General features: G+C 41.1%; 1 protein-coding gene across 1 annotated transcript in view; it reads right to left on the bottom strand.

Moving 5' to 3' along the window:
* Positions 1–3,402: 3,402 nt before the first annotated feature.
* Positions 3,403–18,354, bottom strand: part of slc49a4 (solute carrier family 49 member 4) — a 41,296-nt gene continuing 26,344 nt past the window's right edge. Inside the window, exons 7-9 of the mRNA XM_055031287.1 lie at positions 16,709–16,836; positions 13,916–14,098; positions 3,403–6,011 (exon numbers count right to left, since the gene is read on the bottom strand). Of these exons, the coding sequence (XP_054887262.1) occupies positions 5,896–6,011; positions 13,916–14,098; positions 16,709–16,836 (427 nt within the window). The 3' untranslated portion in view covers positions 3,403–5,895. The remainder of the gene's footprint in view (positions 6,012–13,915; positions 14,099–16,708; positions 16,837–18,354) is intronic.

Genomic DNA, 18,354 nt, shown 5'->3' on the forward strand with positions numbered 1-18,354 from the left:
GTTATACGGAAAAAAAGTTTGTTTAATTTTAGGTTCAGCAACCTTTCCTTGAAGCCGTTAGTTGGGACTGGACTCTCCATACAAACTCTTGACATAAATACAACAAATAGGACTAAAAATATTTGTCTTTGGCAGATTGTCAGCTTTACCAAAAGTTTGGGTTTTTTCATAACTTTATTTTGGCATCATACAAGTGAACTAAAAAGCCCAGCGGAACAAGGCAAAAACCTGGAACGCTGTCAATGAAACGTCAATAAACTGAGGAGCCATTGATTGTCTTTCAGTCGGTGTGATGAATGCACTGTAGTGTGAGAGGCTCCATGCAGTGGATTTGTTCTACATCTCATCAGTTTTGGGTTATGTGCAAGAATTGGAGGTCACACCCAGCCTAAAACCATCCAGATGTTCATCATTTTTTCCGACTTGTTAATTTTCTGAATCTAATTCTCAACAAAAGACAAAGAAACATCTTGCCCCAGGTCACAACAAATTAGCATCCTAATAATCTCCTACACATAAGCGACGCTGCATGGGATCGTAGCGTGCAGAGAGTTCTGTTCTCACCAGCAATGGAGCATGAGCTCATCCCGAGCTGGGCTGCCAGAGGAGGAATGGGGTAGGAAGGTGTGTGTGTGGATGTGTGTGTGTACATTGAAGCGACTAAGCAGCCATTTCTCCACACATTTCAGCTGTAGGGGTAGATAAGGACATTCTCCTGCTTCACAACTATGAGCAACTCTGCTGGTTTGTTATCTAGTGACTTGAGGCACTGTTAGTTCTGGCCTCACCAAGTAAGATGTCAGTGTGCACCAAGTGGAAGAAAACAAAAAACAAAAACTACAAACAGTAATGATTAAAGTTTTCTGGTGTGTAGGCATCACTGTTCAAAATCTTGGGCAGTCTCTTCTTTTTATTCATAGTCAGCTCGGCTATTAGTCACAGTGTGTAACAAAGTACAGAGGATGTGAAGCTGGTGCCAGTTCCTCCTCGCGACTCCAGGGTCTGGAGCATCAGTCATGGTTAGATCGGCTCGGCTCGTGCAATCAGTTAAGGGATGTCACCGCCAATGTTCCCTCTAAGCTGCGCGCCTGCGCAATCGCGCACTGCTCACATATTCTCAGCGCACAAGAAAATCTATGTAGCGCATAAAATAAAGTCCAACGTAAAGTGGACATCGAACTCAGTGAGTGACAGGAATCCAGCCAATGATACGGTTCACTTTCGCTACTGATTGGCTGCGTGTACGTGGGTTACGTGCCTTGATCTTATGGCCGTGCAGGTGAGAATAGTGCGGTAGAGTTAAGAAACGTGAAAGCCATCACCTTATCATGTCTACGTGGGTGTAGTGAAACCTGTTTAATTTAATGTCATTCAATGTTAAGTTAATCTACTGAGGGTATCTAGTGGCAAATGTTATAATTTTGTCTGTTACTGGCTTACAGACGCCATCTTGTGGTTACTTTTATTAGTACGACTTGTTTACCAGAAAGGAAGAAAGCCGTTGGTCCATGTAGTCCGAAAGGGGCCCTCTTTGTTGTGTTTTCTTTAATCTAAGTGCAGAAACGGCATCGTCTGTAAGTGCTGTTCTAATTTGCTTGTCATATAAATCATAATTTGTATCCCGTTGACATGTTTTATGTGACAATAGATATTTTTTTACTCGTGTTAGCCCGACGCGTTAGCCTAGCTGGCATTCATTTTCTGTACTTTTGTGTGTTACAGTTTTACACGATTCTCATTAAACCCTGCTAAAAAACCAAATGGAGTGCTTCTTGGTGGACGGATGGGAAAGTGTTTAGCTACCTGTATAGCTGAGTTAGTGTTAAAAGTCACAGTGCTTAGCGAGGCCAGGACAGTGGGACATCCACTCACCAAGCCAAAGTAAAAAAAAAAGAAATGCACTTCTTCTAAGATCAAATGGAATCAAATCAAATGAAAGGAATGGTCTGCATTTGATATTGAAATGTTGAGTTCAGACTTTTGACTATGGATAAGCAGACATTTGTACACTGGCAAAGAAGTATGAGGCCATTCTCCTCCACCCACAGATTATGGAGGCCATTAACAGTCAATATGCTGAATTCAAGTACATAAAGCAAGAAGCAGACTGACCATCAACCTGGGCTAAGTGTGCAACCACTGGAGAAGTGAGAAGAAGCGAGAAGGGCAGACGTGAAAAAAATTGTAATTAAATATTTTACAAGAATTTATACTGCATCACAAGCTACAGAAAACATTTCATTGTGCAAAATGTGAATGTTTTAATATGAACAAACATTTATGTCTGAAAGGTGTAATGTCTCATTTCTCACCCTGGCTGAAGCAGGACTCTTATAGCATGCATCTCATGAACAGCAATGTTTTCTTTTTTTTATTTTAATTGAGCAAATCACTTAAAAGCAAACGAATGAAAATTGCTGATGTAATTAAATTTTTTTAATAAGCCATGCAACTTTCTATGATCCCAGATTTATGATACTTGTGTGTGGCCACGCCGTGTACAGTGATGATGCTCACAGTGGTCCTCAGTGTGCCCAGGAAGCTTGTGTGTATGCCCAGACACATGAAAAATTAGAGGGAACATTGGTCACCGCAGATCCTGCGGAGCTCCGCCAAGCCTCTGCAAGAAATGCTGATGTCATGAGATTTCTAATGGAAAATAGAAACTAGATGTCGAGGTCAGAAAAAAAAAAAAAAACCAACAACACTCATTTTCCAGCCAGGAAGGCTCTGATGAATAGATTGAACCATGCCAAAAAATGAAAGCAAAAAAAAAAAATCTTCTGCCTTTGCTACTTCGATTTTCTTTCAAAATTGCCGGCAACATTATGGAGAAGCAATGACATGGTGTATTAAATTGAAATTAGCCTATGGAGAAGCTTCAGCAGATCTGGGCTTGGAAGGGTTTTATGAGTAACTGCTCCTAAGTGACCCATTAGCTGGAATTGATTGGTTGATTTAACTGCAGTGAATCGGACGTGGATGCGAATGAGCGTCGAAGAAAAAAAAAATTACAAAGTGGATCTACAGCTCAATGCAACATTTCAACCACGGCGGCGCACAATGGAGAGAAAAAGAGCAACAAAGGGAAATTACATAGTGAATAACAATAACGGAGCAAAAGCAATTTCTAAACTCTTAAATATGCTCGGTATTCAGCTGAAAAGAAATTAATCGTGAGAGATGCATGAAAGAAAATCTTCCAACGTTGGTTCTGTGGAGAGCAAACAAAAGGCTTTGGCTGATAATAATGGAAGGAAACTTCCAACAAGAAGTCAGATGAAGCACGACGGACGCAAACAGAAATAAGACAGCATGTGAAAGTCTTCCCATTCAGTGGGAAATTACACAGTGCATTTGCGCCGCTCAAACCTTTACGTTTTGTCACATTAGAAACACAAATGGCAGTTTAAATATGATTTATTATGAGCGACCAGCACAAAGTAAGTAGATCTTGTAAAGTTGAAAAAGTATGACAGGCATTTGTCTTTAACCACCTCAGTCTATTGTGTGAAAGTCTTATCATTGCAGGTAGGTACCTTTGGGCTAAGCTTTAGCTCTACTCTTTACAGCAAAAAAAAACAACAAAAAAACAAATTTTTATCTAAGCCAAATACAAAGAAGCCACGCCTATTCACGGGTCAGCATTCAGATTTTTCTGCGAAATGCAACTCCAAATTCTTGACGGAAAATTCACCTGTTCTCTCAGTTTGCTGTACGAACATTTCTCAAATATTCAAAAAGAAACTGCAGCTTGTACCTGGCATGCTTTTGTTGCGTTTACAGAGGAAAATGGATGTCATGTTGACACTGATTGACTTGTTTCCGCCCAGAACGAACATAAGAACGCTGGACTGTGGACGCCAGCTCCGGTTTCCACTGTGAGTATTGAGATATAAAAACTTTGAGAACTTTTGAGTCTCATCTGAACAGAGAACCTTTTTTCACTCGTTTTCTGTGTTGTCTATATAATTTTACCAAACTTTTCTTGTGGCTTTTTTCCCCCCTTTCATTCTTCTTCGAAGCTCAGATTAATTGCTGTTCTGACAGCAGTTGTCCACCCGCGTTGCGGATGCCCTCGACTCCTCCAGAGTTAATAAGCTGCTTTTATAAACAAAACTTTAACGCCTTTGTAGATGCACTGTTGTTCCAAACTTAGAACATTATTTGATAATCATACCGATATATACTTTTTTTTTACAGTTATTTTTAACCACAATCATTCACTACTTTGTGTAAACCTAACACATAAAATAGATAAGATTTGTGGCTTGTAATACTTGAGCGACGCGTTACAACCAGGGGGTTCAGCTTAGGACAAAGGCAAAGTATAATATACGAAAATGTGCGCTATAATTTGTAAAATCATCATTTTAATAAGGTGCTGAACATTGTGAGAGTCGTGTTTGTTTTACCCCAAAGGAACACAAAGTAATAACCAAATCCTAGGACGCTACATAGTGTTAAAAAAAACAACAACCCAGAAACCCAGGATTTTGACATAATCCAGAGATAAAATATTCACAGTGTGGACAGAAGGAGGAAGTTGAATGCACTGCACTGGATAATTAAGGCAACACATCTGTGGGTGAAAGAGAACCTTTTCTTTACAAGGCGAGAGAGGGAAAAACAGCACCAGGAACAAATTACGCAACCTTTTTTTTATCTCCAGAGGGAAAACATAAAAATACTTCCTTTTTTCGAAACTCTGGGAAAAAAAAGACACCAGAAAATAAGCATGTTAGACAAAACCTTTTTTTTTTCTCTCCTGCAGAGATTCACTTTGTTAACACGGAGATGCTCTTGTTGTAGGTTTTATCAGGCATAATATTTATGAGATGGGCTACTTTTTCAATCTGTGTGTTTTTTTTAAGCCAGTTAAAAAAAACTGGCTGAAAGCCAGTCGCTGCGAAGGACGCTGCTGGTGCTTTGAACAAAAACATTGTTCGTACGCTTGTATAAATACAAAGAAAGGTCTGTCATCAAACTTTTTGTTTCTGGTGTTGTTAGTGTTGAGACATTTTTTTCGTTTCAATAAATACTGGCACACCGCTCAGGAAGAAAAGTGAATTAAAAAAAAAGCTGTACAAAAGAAATTATAGTTAGGTTAAAATTACAAACATAATTTAGTTGTGAATTTTCTGAAGAAATGGAAAAATAAACCCTCCGTCACACGCTTCTCATCCAAACGAGAAGCGCTGGTGAGTCCACGTCTTCGGCTGGCGTCCAGCTGTCGATCTGACGGCATCCCTCTTTTTTCTTTTGCATAATATTCATTTTGAGAGGGCCTCGTCTTTTGCTGACAGGCAATATCACAGGTCGCCTAACGCTGTAGGGTCAGTTAAGCCTCCAGGTGAGTCATGGCCGGCACTAAAACACGAGGAGGTCCCAGTTTAATTCCTGAAGGGACTAAACTTCAATGTGCGTGGAAGTCGCTCGGTGTTGAGTTGGGCCCTGTTTGACGTCCCTTTTGTAAACTTCAAGAAGAGTTTTCCTTGCCTCGTCTTTTGAGATGAGACAAGTGGGAGCTTCCAGAGTGACTTTCCAACTCAAACTACCTGCGAAGGGGCAAACTGTTCGTTCAGGCGGGTCCACCTCAACTCATTCAGACAAACGAAGGAAACCGTTAAAAACAGGTTGCACCATCATCAAACCTACGGGTTAACTGCTTCTGAGATGTAAACAACGCCTCCGTATGGCAGAAACGTGCATTACCCTCACCTCGGGTTTACAGGTATTTATATATACATTCTCGTCCTAAAATTTAACATTTCACAAAGAGCGTAGAGCTTCCCAACTTGCTCTCCGCGTCCCTTTTCTCCTCTTTACTGTGCAAGAGTAGGAGTTTAAACAGCCTCGATTTTCTTCGTGTTTTTTTTTTCTTCCACACAAGTGTCACACGGAGACAAAGACGTCCAGGTAGAGACGATCGTAGGACTCCCTGAAGAAAAGGACGAGGACGAGGCTGAAGAGACACGAGCCGGTTACGCACCAGTTCAGCCACGACAAGTCTGCGTGAGTCAAAAAAAAAAGAAAGAAGACAAAAGTTTAGACACAAAGATTTGAGTACAAGTTTAGAGCTAGGGTCTAGAGCCCAAACTTTGAATGAAATGATAAAAAAAAATTAACAAACATGCTAAAATGTAGATTTTAGAGGAAGGTTAATACAATATTCATTGGCATTTATTGTAATTGATGAGAGACAATAAAAAAGTAAGTACAACAACTCATTGTGCTTGTCACTAAACCTAACCCAGTCAGAGCTACACAAATAAAAAATATTGTTCAGCATTTAATCATTTTTATATTTATTGAGGCTCTCATGGAATCCAGTAGGGAAAATAGTATAAATACACAATACTGATGTTACAACCAGTTTTTAGGGTTTTCAACCATCACCCATTGCTGCAAACGATAGAAATTACTTAAGAAATTTGTCACAAAATGCCTGTCACTAATAGATACAATAACAAAAGTAGTTCTTATCCTTTCTATGGAATATTTACATTGAATAGCCACAACAGAATGGCACTAACAGCATTTGTAATGTTGAAAATGGTCTTTATTTTATTTTTTTTACAAATACTGACGTAGAAACAAAGCTGCAACGTCACAAAATGTGGACAAAATGAATCGTTTCCGAACGAACTGCAAGTCTGCAGACGCAGCCTACCAACGCATCACAAATAAAAGGGCGCCCTAGTTTAGCCGTACATAAATCCTGAGCAATGCACCATAATATATTGATATGTGCACTTTTAGAAAGAGTCATCAACATATATATTGAACCCAAATGAGAGTTGGTCAGATGCAAAGTGATTTATGCACAGGGCTAACATATAATCAATGAGAATTTCTGACATACCCTAAAGTAAATATGAGCTTGTGCTGCTCTTTTATAATCATTCTGAATAATTCAATGGTATTGGCAGTGTTCCCTGCTACCACTGACCTACACTTGAACCTCAATGTTGTGTAGAATGAGCCGTTTTATTTGCGCCGGTTTTTTCAGGCTCCATTAGGCACAGGAGAGTTCCTCTTGCCGTCTTCGTTAAAGCTGAATTTGTTGGACCGGTTGGGAAGTTCACACCACCACCGAACCCCTAATTCCACATTATCTTACCACACCTAAGACACGCGCTTCTCTTTCTCAAAATGAATGACGCTAAGACCGTTTAAAACACATAAAGCACAAACATCCGTCAGATGGAATTTGACTGTCTCTTTAAAAAAGAAAACAAGTCTGGTAAACATGACCTGTTTGGCGAGGAAATCTCAACCAGTAGAGAGGGAGTGGTGCTTTGCTCCAGAGAGCAGGCCGAACTAAATATAGGAAAATCAGGTCAAAACAAACAGTGGGGGTCTGGGACACAGGCCAGGACTATGTGCCACAACGACTGCAAGCAGCCATCCATCGAGCGTCAATCATGTGAATGTGAAAAGAAACGTGTTTTTCCAAAGTTGGAGTTGCAAAATACACAATTTTGCAATAGCAATGTTCCCATGAAATACACGTAATTAAAGTCAGATGTGAGTAAGTTTGTTTGTGTAGTAAATCATTAAAAGTAATGCTGTCATGATCCTGTCATGTTCTTCTTTGGGGTTTGCATCAGTGGCAACATCCAGTTGTTGATCAATTGACTTGTGGTGCAAAAAAAAAAAAAAAGTGATTCCTTTTACAAAATAAACCAATTCTGATTTGGCCAAACAACCACTTCATTCTAGCCCCAAAACATTTTGCTGAAACTGACAATGCGATTGTTGCTTCCATTAAGCAAATTAATTTTCAAAATGCCAAATTGTGCAATTATGTGGTCAATGGAAACACAGGGAGTGTCAATGACGCAAGCTCAGAAGTGAGAGAATAAGATGTTAGGCTAACGTAATTGCTATGAATACAAACACAAGGATAGATTCTCAAATCTTCCAGGGCATTATTTTTTTAAAAGTACTTAAATAGAATGTAAATGAACTTCTTCGCTTGATTCCTAAAGACATTCAAACCTAAACGTTTCTTCAGTTCTGAAGATGAGCTGGGAGCTTCAGGCTTATAAACTGATCACATTAATAAAGGTCGATAAGACTCCTAAAACTAGAAACACCACTGGTTCAGACCAGAGTTTTTATATCTAGACTTCCGCCTTCCAACAATCTCAAGGACACACTGATTATCGGAATAGCTCAGGATAATCTGAGGAGATGTTCCTGCTGTTTGCGGGGTGCTAAGAGTGATCTGTTACACTCGCGGAAACGTCGGGACGGCTGAGATCTAAAATTGGGAATATTCTAAATTGGATAGTCAACGTGTTGGATTGTCTTGGCAGGATAAATTGTGACAAATCAGAACACAGCCTGTTGAATATGTCGTTCAGCTGATCAGAAATCGAGGCGACAGAAACACTGAGGGCAATTCAAAAAACACAGAAAACAAAACAACTGCTATGGCACATCAGAACGGCTGGCGGACATTGAAAATGCCTTTGTATTGTTTTATCTCTGTTAGATATAGTCCACAAACTATCGTCATTGCTTCTTCCTAGCTGGCCATGTGCGTTTACTCTTTTGAGAGATTTTCTGTGTGAAGTTAGTGAGTGAAATCGGTTTGTTTGGTAGTATAGTGTGTCATGCCACACTATATCACCAAACCTGTCATCCCTAAGATTTTTTATCATCGTGTGTGGTCTCTGATTTTTAGAAAGCTGGCTGACGATTTTCAAATCTCACCGTATGAACCAGGTGTATCTCAGGTGTATCTCAGGTGTCACTCTGTACAAGTCTTAGTCAAGACAACACTATTTTTTCAACTACAGCTTAAGTTACACAGTGTTGTCTCCGTGTCTATGAGAACACAGATGTGTGGTCTCCACTTTGGATCCTGGTTGGTTCGAAATCATCAGCGTAACTTGTTGGGCTTACACCCTCGCACACTTGTTTTTCTACAAAAAAAACAGACATTGGGTAGGATGCAGACGAAGATGAAAGGCATGTGGTTCAAGAGGAGAGGGGTTGAGGGATTGGGATGCAGGTGTCTGCTGAGAGAAGTCAAGACTCCAGAAGCGGCCTCATTAATCAGGACTGTGCGAGTTGGACAGCAGGAGACCGGGCATGGAGGTAGGTTAATGGAGTGTATTTATCTGACGAGCATTCTCCGTCGCAAACTCTCTCCCTTTCTTGTCTGAGGCTCACCCATCTGAAGTTGGAGAAACTCAGCGTGTTTGTTGGGGAGGGGGGAGCGGCAACGGCATTAAAGGAATGCTAATGCGACGCTGAAAGATTTACGAGATCTCTGATTTCTAAGGACAGAGTTGTCAGAAAGGCTGGAAGAAACTCAGCCGGAATACCTAACAAACTGAACAGGGGAGGAGGACAGCGAGCAGAACGTAAAGACAAAGTGACAATCATTCTGAACAATTTCATCAGGTCAACGATTGCTCATTTTGTAAGGAAAAAGACGACAAAGGAACTAATAACAGATATTAACACCAGAAGAGATTGAACCCTCATGAAAGTCCTAACATAAATACATGAAGCGTGTAACGTGTCCTACTGGAAATTGCCAGATCAAGGGTTACGTAGGGCAATAATTGTAGATTGTTATCCAAGTCTTTATAAAATGCTGTAAAATCAAAGTATTGATTTAATTTGTGAACACAGCTATAACTGCAATGGCCAATCTGCTGTTGTTTTTTTAGCAGAAGGAGGAATAATTGTCCATTTTCTCTTTTAAGTAAATGAAGTTTGATTAAAAGTGGTGTAGTACAAAGTAAGTGACTAAATAATTGATAGCATATGCAGTTATCTGACGTGGCGACAGATAATGTGACGGGGAGCAAGAACATCGTTTCAGGAAGTGGCTGATCTGTTGGATCGCATTCAGAGGACGTCTTCCTCCTCACAATAACAGCCAATCATAACCGCTGCCTGTGTCAGCAGAACAGGTCCTCTGATCGGGTGTCGGCGGCCATCTTACGGCTTTTATGAGCCTTAATTGAGGTCAGAGTGGGGATGTGATTAATGACGCTCACTTCTTTATGGCATTGGCCTTTTGTATGAAAGCATTGGAAAGGAAAGAGTGGGGGTCACACCTTGAGATGGATTAGGTATAATAACAAGATCACATGGAAAGAGTCATTTTATCTTACAAGTGTATCAAAATGAATTAGATCACAAAAAAGTACATTTTATTTAGTAATTCAATTTGACACTTAAGTTTTCAATGACGTATTGAGATGCGTGTAGAAAGTCTTCCTGAATACTACATTTAACTTGGTGAGAAAAGCATCACTGTCTCTGTATTGTTTGAGTCCATGATTAAAAGTCAAGTTTTTTTCCTGAAAACCTCCAAGGTGTTTAGGTTACCGGGTTTCGAAAAGATGACGCTGATGCAGAATCGACTCGATTCAAAGTCTGAATCTTATTTGCCTTATTTGCCATTATGATGCCACAGCGAGGATAAAATCATATCAATGAGCCCTCACACGAGAATATTTTCAAAGTAAATTTGGATAATCCAATTTTCTTTTTTTTTTTTTGCACGGATGATCTCTTGCGGAGAACAAAATGTTGTTTTAAAGACAAAACCGGATTCATTCACAAGTTGGACAACTTGCATGTATAATTAAAAGCAGAATGTGTCTCATAAAGAATGGAAATATAAGACTGGAACAGAAAATATGCTGCAAGGTCGCATAAAACCCTCGACAAGCTGTTTGGATCATTAAGCCGTCACGTTACAACCACCAACCTCAATGAATCATGATGGGATTTTACATAACAAAGACAAAGTGAAACCAATTGCTTTAAAAGTCACTTAATTAGTAAATAGAGTCCACTTGTGTGTGATCTAATCTCTATGTAAACAGATGTTCGGAAAATGCCTCAGGGGTTTGTTAGAAAGCATGAAAAAACAGAAAGAACCAAAATCCGACTTCTTTAATAGAAGAGCATCAAAAACACAGGTAGGGTGAATAACCTTGAAATTTGTGGCTGCCTGTAGCATCACAAAACGTTTAGCGTCCAAAGAGCTGACAGACTGCATGTTGCTGACTTCAAAATGTAGCCTGACCAGTGATATGTCTTTGGGACGCCAAAAAGAAAATATTTTTTCAGCATTGAAGTGTCTAAAGTCATTACATCTGCTGCAGCTATTTCAACGAAGACACAACCCTTGCATTCTTCAGGATGTAAAAACCTGCTTCTTTAACAGTACTAAAGTCAATCTTCTTTTTGTCTGTGCCAAGAGTTACATGATTGCCACTAAAAAGAAGCTACCTAGATGTTTGTAAATAACTATTTTACATACATATTATAAACCTTTACTTGAGCTTATTTTTGTTTTTGATGAAAAGTCATGTAAATAAGGGAGAGTCCCAATGATTAGTGCCTTAAACCAGATAGAAATGAAGTGACAGTGATGCTCAGGGTCAACGGGGTGACATATTGTAAGAAATCGGGTGTGGATTACTATTACTACTGGAGACCTCTCAAACCTGAGACTGGATGACACAAAAGCACATTTCTTCTGGCCATTAAGGTAAACGCTGCCGTCGGTGTTTACCCAACACTTGTCATCACCCCGAGGCTGTCATCCCAACCGTGAAAAATGACAGCAACGCCGGCCTGCTGAGAGGGGCATTTATCAATGTCTCGGGAATGGGAAGTTCTACATTTCCCGCCATTTAGGACGGCAACGAACCCTGTGATCGTTCCAGACACTGAGGGTCAGCGGCTCTTTGAAATATTTCAAGAAGAAACGTTCCTCTGAAAATAAGTGTCCAGTTGCACGTCAATACCAATGTTGTACCAAACCAGCAACACTCATGAGAAAACGACACAATTCTACAAACTCAACCATGGCGCTGTGCGTCAGTGAAGCTTCGAGAACGTTTTGCCAGTCATTGCGCCTGATTGGATTCAGAGATGAACAAATCTAAGAGAAACGCCTCATGTTTAAATGACGTCCTTGTTGCTAAATCTTGCTTTTAAACCTTTGGTTTGGTCTGTAATACAGCAGATTTGATTTATTATTTTGGATTCATATTGTGGATGACGAATAAGAACAAGGAGGAAAATGCAATGCTAAAATATACACAAATCTCCGGATTGGGTCAATTTTCAGCCCTAAGCACCAAACGGTGACTGTTGAGACGAGATGACGTGGTAGTAGACTTTCAGAGACGCTATCCGAGTAAGAAGCCAGCAATCCACTGCCGTGGCAGCCGTCTCCACTCTCCCCTCGCTATGCCTGAAGCAAGGATAAGTCTCTAACAAGAAACCTTGGCTGCATCATTATCTATTTATCAACTTCAAGGTTGCAAAGTGCAAAAAAGGGAGAAACTAAAGCCTCCTTCTAATGTGCCTGATCTTTTCAATTCCTGACACAATGATTGTAGAGATCTATCTTAGGCATCCCTGAGCTTCCCCCGTCTCACACACACACAAACACTTCTATGCACACAACACACTTAGATGTGCCGAGACCTGCATTCAGCCACACCGGGTCGTCAATCATTCAGAGATGCAGGGAGAAACACTGAGCAGAGGATGCATCATGTATACTTTATAAGTCCAGCTCTCCTGTCAGGCTGCAGTAGATCAATGCACACCAGATAATATTTCTGCCTCTTCCGTGATTCATCGTCGTTCTGGCGTGAGGTCATTTCAAATAAATCAGAAAACATTGCCCGTCTTGTGGATCACAGATATCAAAACCACTTTCACTCTGATTAAGCCGTCCCTTAACGCTTCCCATTGCGGCGCAAGATAAATCCGCGCAAAACATCTCGCAGACGCATCAACCCTTCATACTGCTGTTCGGCGCCCGGACCAGTGGTACAGCCTCTAATCGAACACCACCACCGATTTATCAAAGGTAAATCTGAATCTGGTATCTTTAAGCAAGGAAATATGGAGGAAAAAAATAAATAAAATCAAGCATCCCAAACAGCAATATGGTTCCGAGTTTGCACCAGTATTCACACAGCAGCACCAGCTTCCATCAATGACATCATTTTTGTTTTTCTTGCCTGGGAGACAGAAGAAATGCAGATGACAAGCTGTCCCATCGCTGCCCAAATTGTTGCATAAACTGACTGCTGCAGCCAGCTCAAAGACACAAAAGGAGGGAAATGCAACAAAGCGTTTGTACCTTTCAGTAGGTTAGCTTACCCTCGAAACCAAATGTCCTTCCAGGTGCACCAGGATGTCTAATATTTACCCATTTAAACAGGAGTTCATGTGGCATATGGGTGTTTACATATGTAAGGTTGCAGACGATCCCCATCCCCGAGGCAACGACAAATGCTCTGCTTTTGGTGAAAGAAAGTGAGATTAAATGCTTTAAGTTTTCTGCAATTGATTAACCTGAATGAAAATGTAAAATCTAACCCTTAGCATGAATAAAAAAAAGAAAGAAAATACATAATAAACTATGTAAATAACGTAAAACATAATAGTTGCAATGAAATGCACTGAAGAGTCACAAAAAAAAAAATAGAAATGAATTAAGTAAAAAAAAATACGTCAATGTCCGTACACCTCAAAATTTCTGCTGATTAAAATGATAAAGTCTTCTGGTTGTAGTTTACTCTGCATCATCACTACCAGAACCAGAACCAGAAGCAAAACATGGAGAAGCAGCATTCAGTTTTCATGCTCCAAAAATCTAACAAACTTCAAGAAAACTACAAAACAACCGAAACGTTGACTTCCTTTAGATCTAGGCTCGAACTCCACCTGTTCAGAGTTGCCTTTGATTAACAACCACTGGAACATTGATTAATATAACTGATGTGTATATCGCTTGTTTGTTATTGTGTTGTGTTTTCGTCGTGAAAATCACTTTGTCGCTGAAATATGCTGCACAAATAAACCTGATTTGACCTTTTTACAGGTAATTTGAGCCCTTTGGTCTTACTCGTTGGGTAAAAGGTGAGGAAGAAGAGCAGAAGTCCAGCAGCCAAGTTCCCCAGGAAGGTGACAACGCCGCAGGTGATGCCTTCAGGGACCGGGTACACCGTCTCAATGAAGAGTTCGAAGAAAATCGGCACACTGCTGTTGACGAATATACCGACCAGGATGCAGGAAGTGTAGAGGATGGCTGTGGAGAGATAAAACAAACGGCGGAACCAAATAAAAAAAAAAACATATTTTAAAGCAGCACATTAATAAAATTAACCTGAGCAATTCTTTTGAAAGAAAGATGTGAGGATACAGTTTGTGGAACAGGAGTGATATATTCAACCTTTGAGGGTTTCCTGCTCCACCATTTTTTTTTTTTTTTTTTTTTTTTACCAGCCCCAGATTTATGATGGACCTTCGCCACGACACAACGGTCCATTTAGTAAGCGAGGCCTCCAGGTGGCAATTTAACAGGAAACCAAAATACTGTAGGTGTTTTTGCACAGTAAATGGCTTTCTTTCTCAAACCCAATTCCAGCATGCCTTTGCCCCCTTTCCTCGGTGTGACATGATTAGTTTGTCGCTTGAAATGTGTTTTTCCGGCTCAACTTCATAATTATGATGTTTCTCTTTCACGAGCCCCGTCTCAAAAATAATTGGTTGGAGGCAGAAGGTACACAAGCTAATCGAACATGTGAGCATAAAACACGTTTCTCTCGAACAGCAGAGTTGTTTTTTTCCCACCAAATTGTGTTTTCGGCTTCTTCTTCCTCACTTAAATCTTTAAATAATTCATCTTTAAATTTGGGGGAAAACATTCACTGATGAATGTATTAGCTCTGGACTCATAACTGTTGCAACTAGCTTTACTAAAAGTTGAGTGAGGTGTGATGCATCCTGTCCTAATTCTTACTCTCCACTTGGGGGTCGGGGGAGGACAGTTTGTACCAGCCTGGCATGTCGTGCAACAAAAGCACGTTGATTGCCTCGGCCGACAAATTCAGTTTCAATTTATTTTGCAATATATCACTGGTTTTCGTTCGCCTGCGCACGACACATTAAGATGCAGCTCGTGTCACGGATCCTACGATGCATTAAAATGAAATTTCTTATTCTTTTGCCAAACTGCACAGGTGTCCACTTGGTTAACAGCTTCTCATTTGCTCCTTGTGCACGGCGCGGATGCGCAAAACCAGCTCACGGGAACTACTTCCAGGATTGTCAAAATGTGCTGAAATTGTCGGCGGGCGAGCTTTTTAGTTCGACGTCTACCGATTCGGTCCGAGGTGACACCAACGTGTGAAGAAGCAGACTCATCGCGCCAGAGTCCCTCCTGATCTCAGCGAAACGATAGCAATGACTGTCCCATTTGTCTGCGTTTTCCTTTCATCACAGCTCCTCTGAGGTCCATCGCATTCCTGAGAACAGGTTTGCAAAAGGGGATCCTCACCCCCCCAGAGGCTGCCTTCAAAAGGAGTTGTGTTTCCTGTACGTCGGGTCACAAAAGGTAGGAGGAGACCCTTTGAGGGAAGACGATAACTAATCATCTCTGAGGAATGCTTGGAATATTGCAAGCTGGCAGAAAATGTGAAAATGAGAACAAGACCAGAATTTAGCGCTACAGATCTATAAATATCTGTTGCATGAAAGACTTGTCTCCATTCATTGCCTTCTCAGTAAGACGTACCACATGGACATGCTACTTGCCCACATGTACCAGGGGAGTATTACTCTAGAAAAAAAAAGATATCTGAATTGCTTAACTCACTTTATTAGATCAATGTTGCATCTGCTATAAACATAGACTCCTTGCATATCTCTAACCTTTGACCACCAATCAGTTGACCTCATTTTCTTTGGAAAGAGAAGTGATTTTTGGATTACAAATTCGCTTCCATGCTCTTTGGTTCCAGATGTCACATCATCTGGAAGTGATGGGTGAGAGAACAAATGCTTTTGTGTCAGAAAAATGTGTTTTAACATCGCTTTTATGTTTCTGCTTGAAAAACGGTGAAATGCCCAATTGTGAATAATTTATGTTTTATACGTTGACGGATGGGATGTTTTCTGGTTGTAAAATATGATACTTCCTTTTCAACGGAATGCATTAGCTTCTTTGTGTGCGTTACTAAAACATTAGATTACAATAGCCCTAGTCCTAATGCTGTGGACCTCCCTGTGATGGGGTCATGGGTTAAGACTAAGGTGTGAACTGGGTTTAAGTTAGGCTTCAGTTTAAGCACGTGCTGGTAATGGTTAAGTTTAGTGTAAGGGTCAATGTTCTAGAAATGAATGAAAATTGAATTAAAGTCAATGTGAAGTTCTTGTGAAGATAGAAAGGCATGCTAGGTGTCACGATGCAATGTCTTGCTGCCCTCTTAGGTGCAATGCCAGACAAATGAGACTGGGAGCTGGCTGCATCAGGCTGCATCAGGCTGCCAGTGTATAAAAGGACATGAAGTACAGAGAGAGAGAAAGAGACAGAGAGAGAGAGAGAGGTTCCAGGGGTTGGGAGAATGATGATGGACGATCGTGATTACAATCTGTGGTTTAGAAATACATGATTATATGCTTATTAGATGGCTTAGGGAAGGGGAGCTAAATCCACTGACATCCCTAAAGGTTGTTATCGTTGATGTGAATTGATTGATAGATCAGCTTGTGACACCTACTTCCTTTAATCATTTTGACTTTGTGCTCCAACACGCACAATGAGACAGTGACTACAGGGTGGAAAATGTGACTAAGCTTCAGCGACTGGGAAAAAAAGACAGAAGTCACCTTGATGGTGACGTTAGCGCGGGCCTACCTGCAGAAACCGGGAGGTGGGTAATTGTGCTCAAACAGGTGAGCGTAAACCACGTCGAGGACAGCGAGGCTCCTGCCAGCATCAGCACCAGAATCAGCTTCAGCATCCCACGGATGGAGTCTGCAAATCTGAGGTTCAGGAAAAAAGGAGAGGAGGGGGGAAAACGACAATAAAACTCCCTGTTGTGTAAAAATTCAAAGATACACACAAGCTGACAAGATTAAAAGGTAGCTGCGCCGGAAACAAGACGCATCCTTTCACATCACAAGATGATACAGCGCAATTTTTCAGCAACTCAGGTTCTTCTGTGACGAGTGTCAAAATATATTACAGAGGACACGCACTGCCTCGCAGGAAGGATAGATCATTTCCATCTCCCACTTGTTTCTGAGTGCGTCAGTTCTACTTCTCATTAGACTGGGAGACAAAACGCGTCGAGTTGATTCAATTTGTCTCACCAACTGAGCAGGCAAACTCAAGACACGCAGCATATTATAGTGTAGAAGGGAAGCCACTGGGCCATATTTACAAAGAGAGCCTTCAAGTTTCCAGACTTCTTTCCGCAGCCCCGTCTAAATTCATTTCAGCTGGCCCTCTCTTCTCCTCTGGGTATACATATGTATGCTTGAGGAAGAGTAGATGAGCCTGGATTTGCCTGTAGCAAAGACAGCCACTAATTGCTTTCATTTTGTTGGTCACAGACGAGACGCAGAAGAAAAGAGGGCTGAACCTGACAAGCAACTCGATACGAGAATAAAGAAACCTGCTGCGAGTGATTGATCGGTTCTGCTGGGTGGTGGAGTTCTGTCAATGAGCTGAAAGCGAGGGGATGACAGAAAACAGCCTTAGCGTTGAGAGACGCATTGTGCTCCGCCGTGGCATTTTTGCAAGACTAATGCCTTTTATGCATTCTATACGCTGACAAATTAGTTCTGTGTTCGCGGGACAAGAGAAACGTGTGAACGCTTCGACAGACGGCCGTGACAGGCCACAGAGCCTAACCTGACCAAACACCGAATGAGGAGTTCATGGTCCTGCACTTGCCAAAACCCATGGATCTCTGTTCCTAGCCCACAGTCGCACCACTAAAATCTGCATTCACCATCTGCCAGAGGCTGGCGCGCGTCCACGGCTCTTCACGCACTTCTGGTGCCAGAGATGTGCGAAAGCATTTCCCCCCGGCGCCCCGCAAAAGCCTCTCGACCCTTTTGCGGAGAAGATCACCGACAACCGAGCTGTATGAATTCTAATCGGCTCGTTTATTCACACCGAGCAGCTTTTCCTTAATAGTTCCCCATCTAGTCCCAGAGTACCCTCAATAAAGATGTTTGTTACTGTTTTTGCCAAATGTCAGCTGAACTTGAGGGTTCAAAGAGGAGTCAAGGACTCAACGCAACCTGCTGGGTTTCCCCCGATAGAACATCCTCTTAACTAATTTGAATGATGGACTTGACTGCAGAATCTGTGTATGATTGGACTAAATTAACTTTTTTGTGAAGTAGCTTGAGAAGACATGTCAACAGTGATGGCATAGTTACTGTGTCTCTCTCATGAAAGAGAGACAAATTTTTCCAAATGCTATTTGGTAAACTTGGTAAATTAGGCGACTTGAATCTGAGGTAATATTCAAAATAAAAGTCAGCATT

Source organism: Poeciliopsis prolifica, unplaced genomic scaffold (assembly GCF_027474105.1).
Source record: "Poeciliopsis prolifica strain line A6 unplaced genomic scaffold, Auburn_PproV2 SCAFFOLD007, whole genome shotgun sequence".
Taxonomy (NCBI): Eukaryota; Metazoa; Chordata; class Actinopteri; order Cyprinodontiformes; family Poeciliidae; genus Poeciliopsis; species Poeciliopsis prolifica.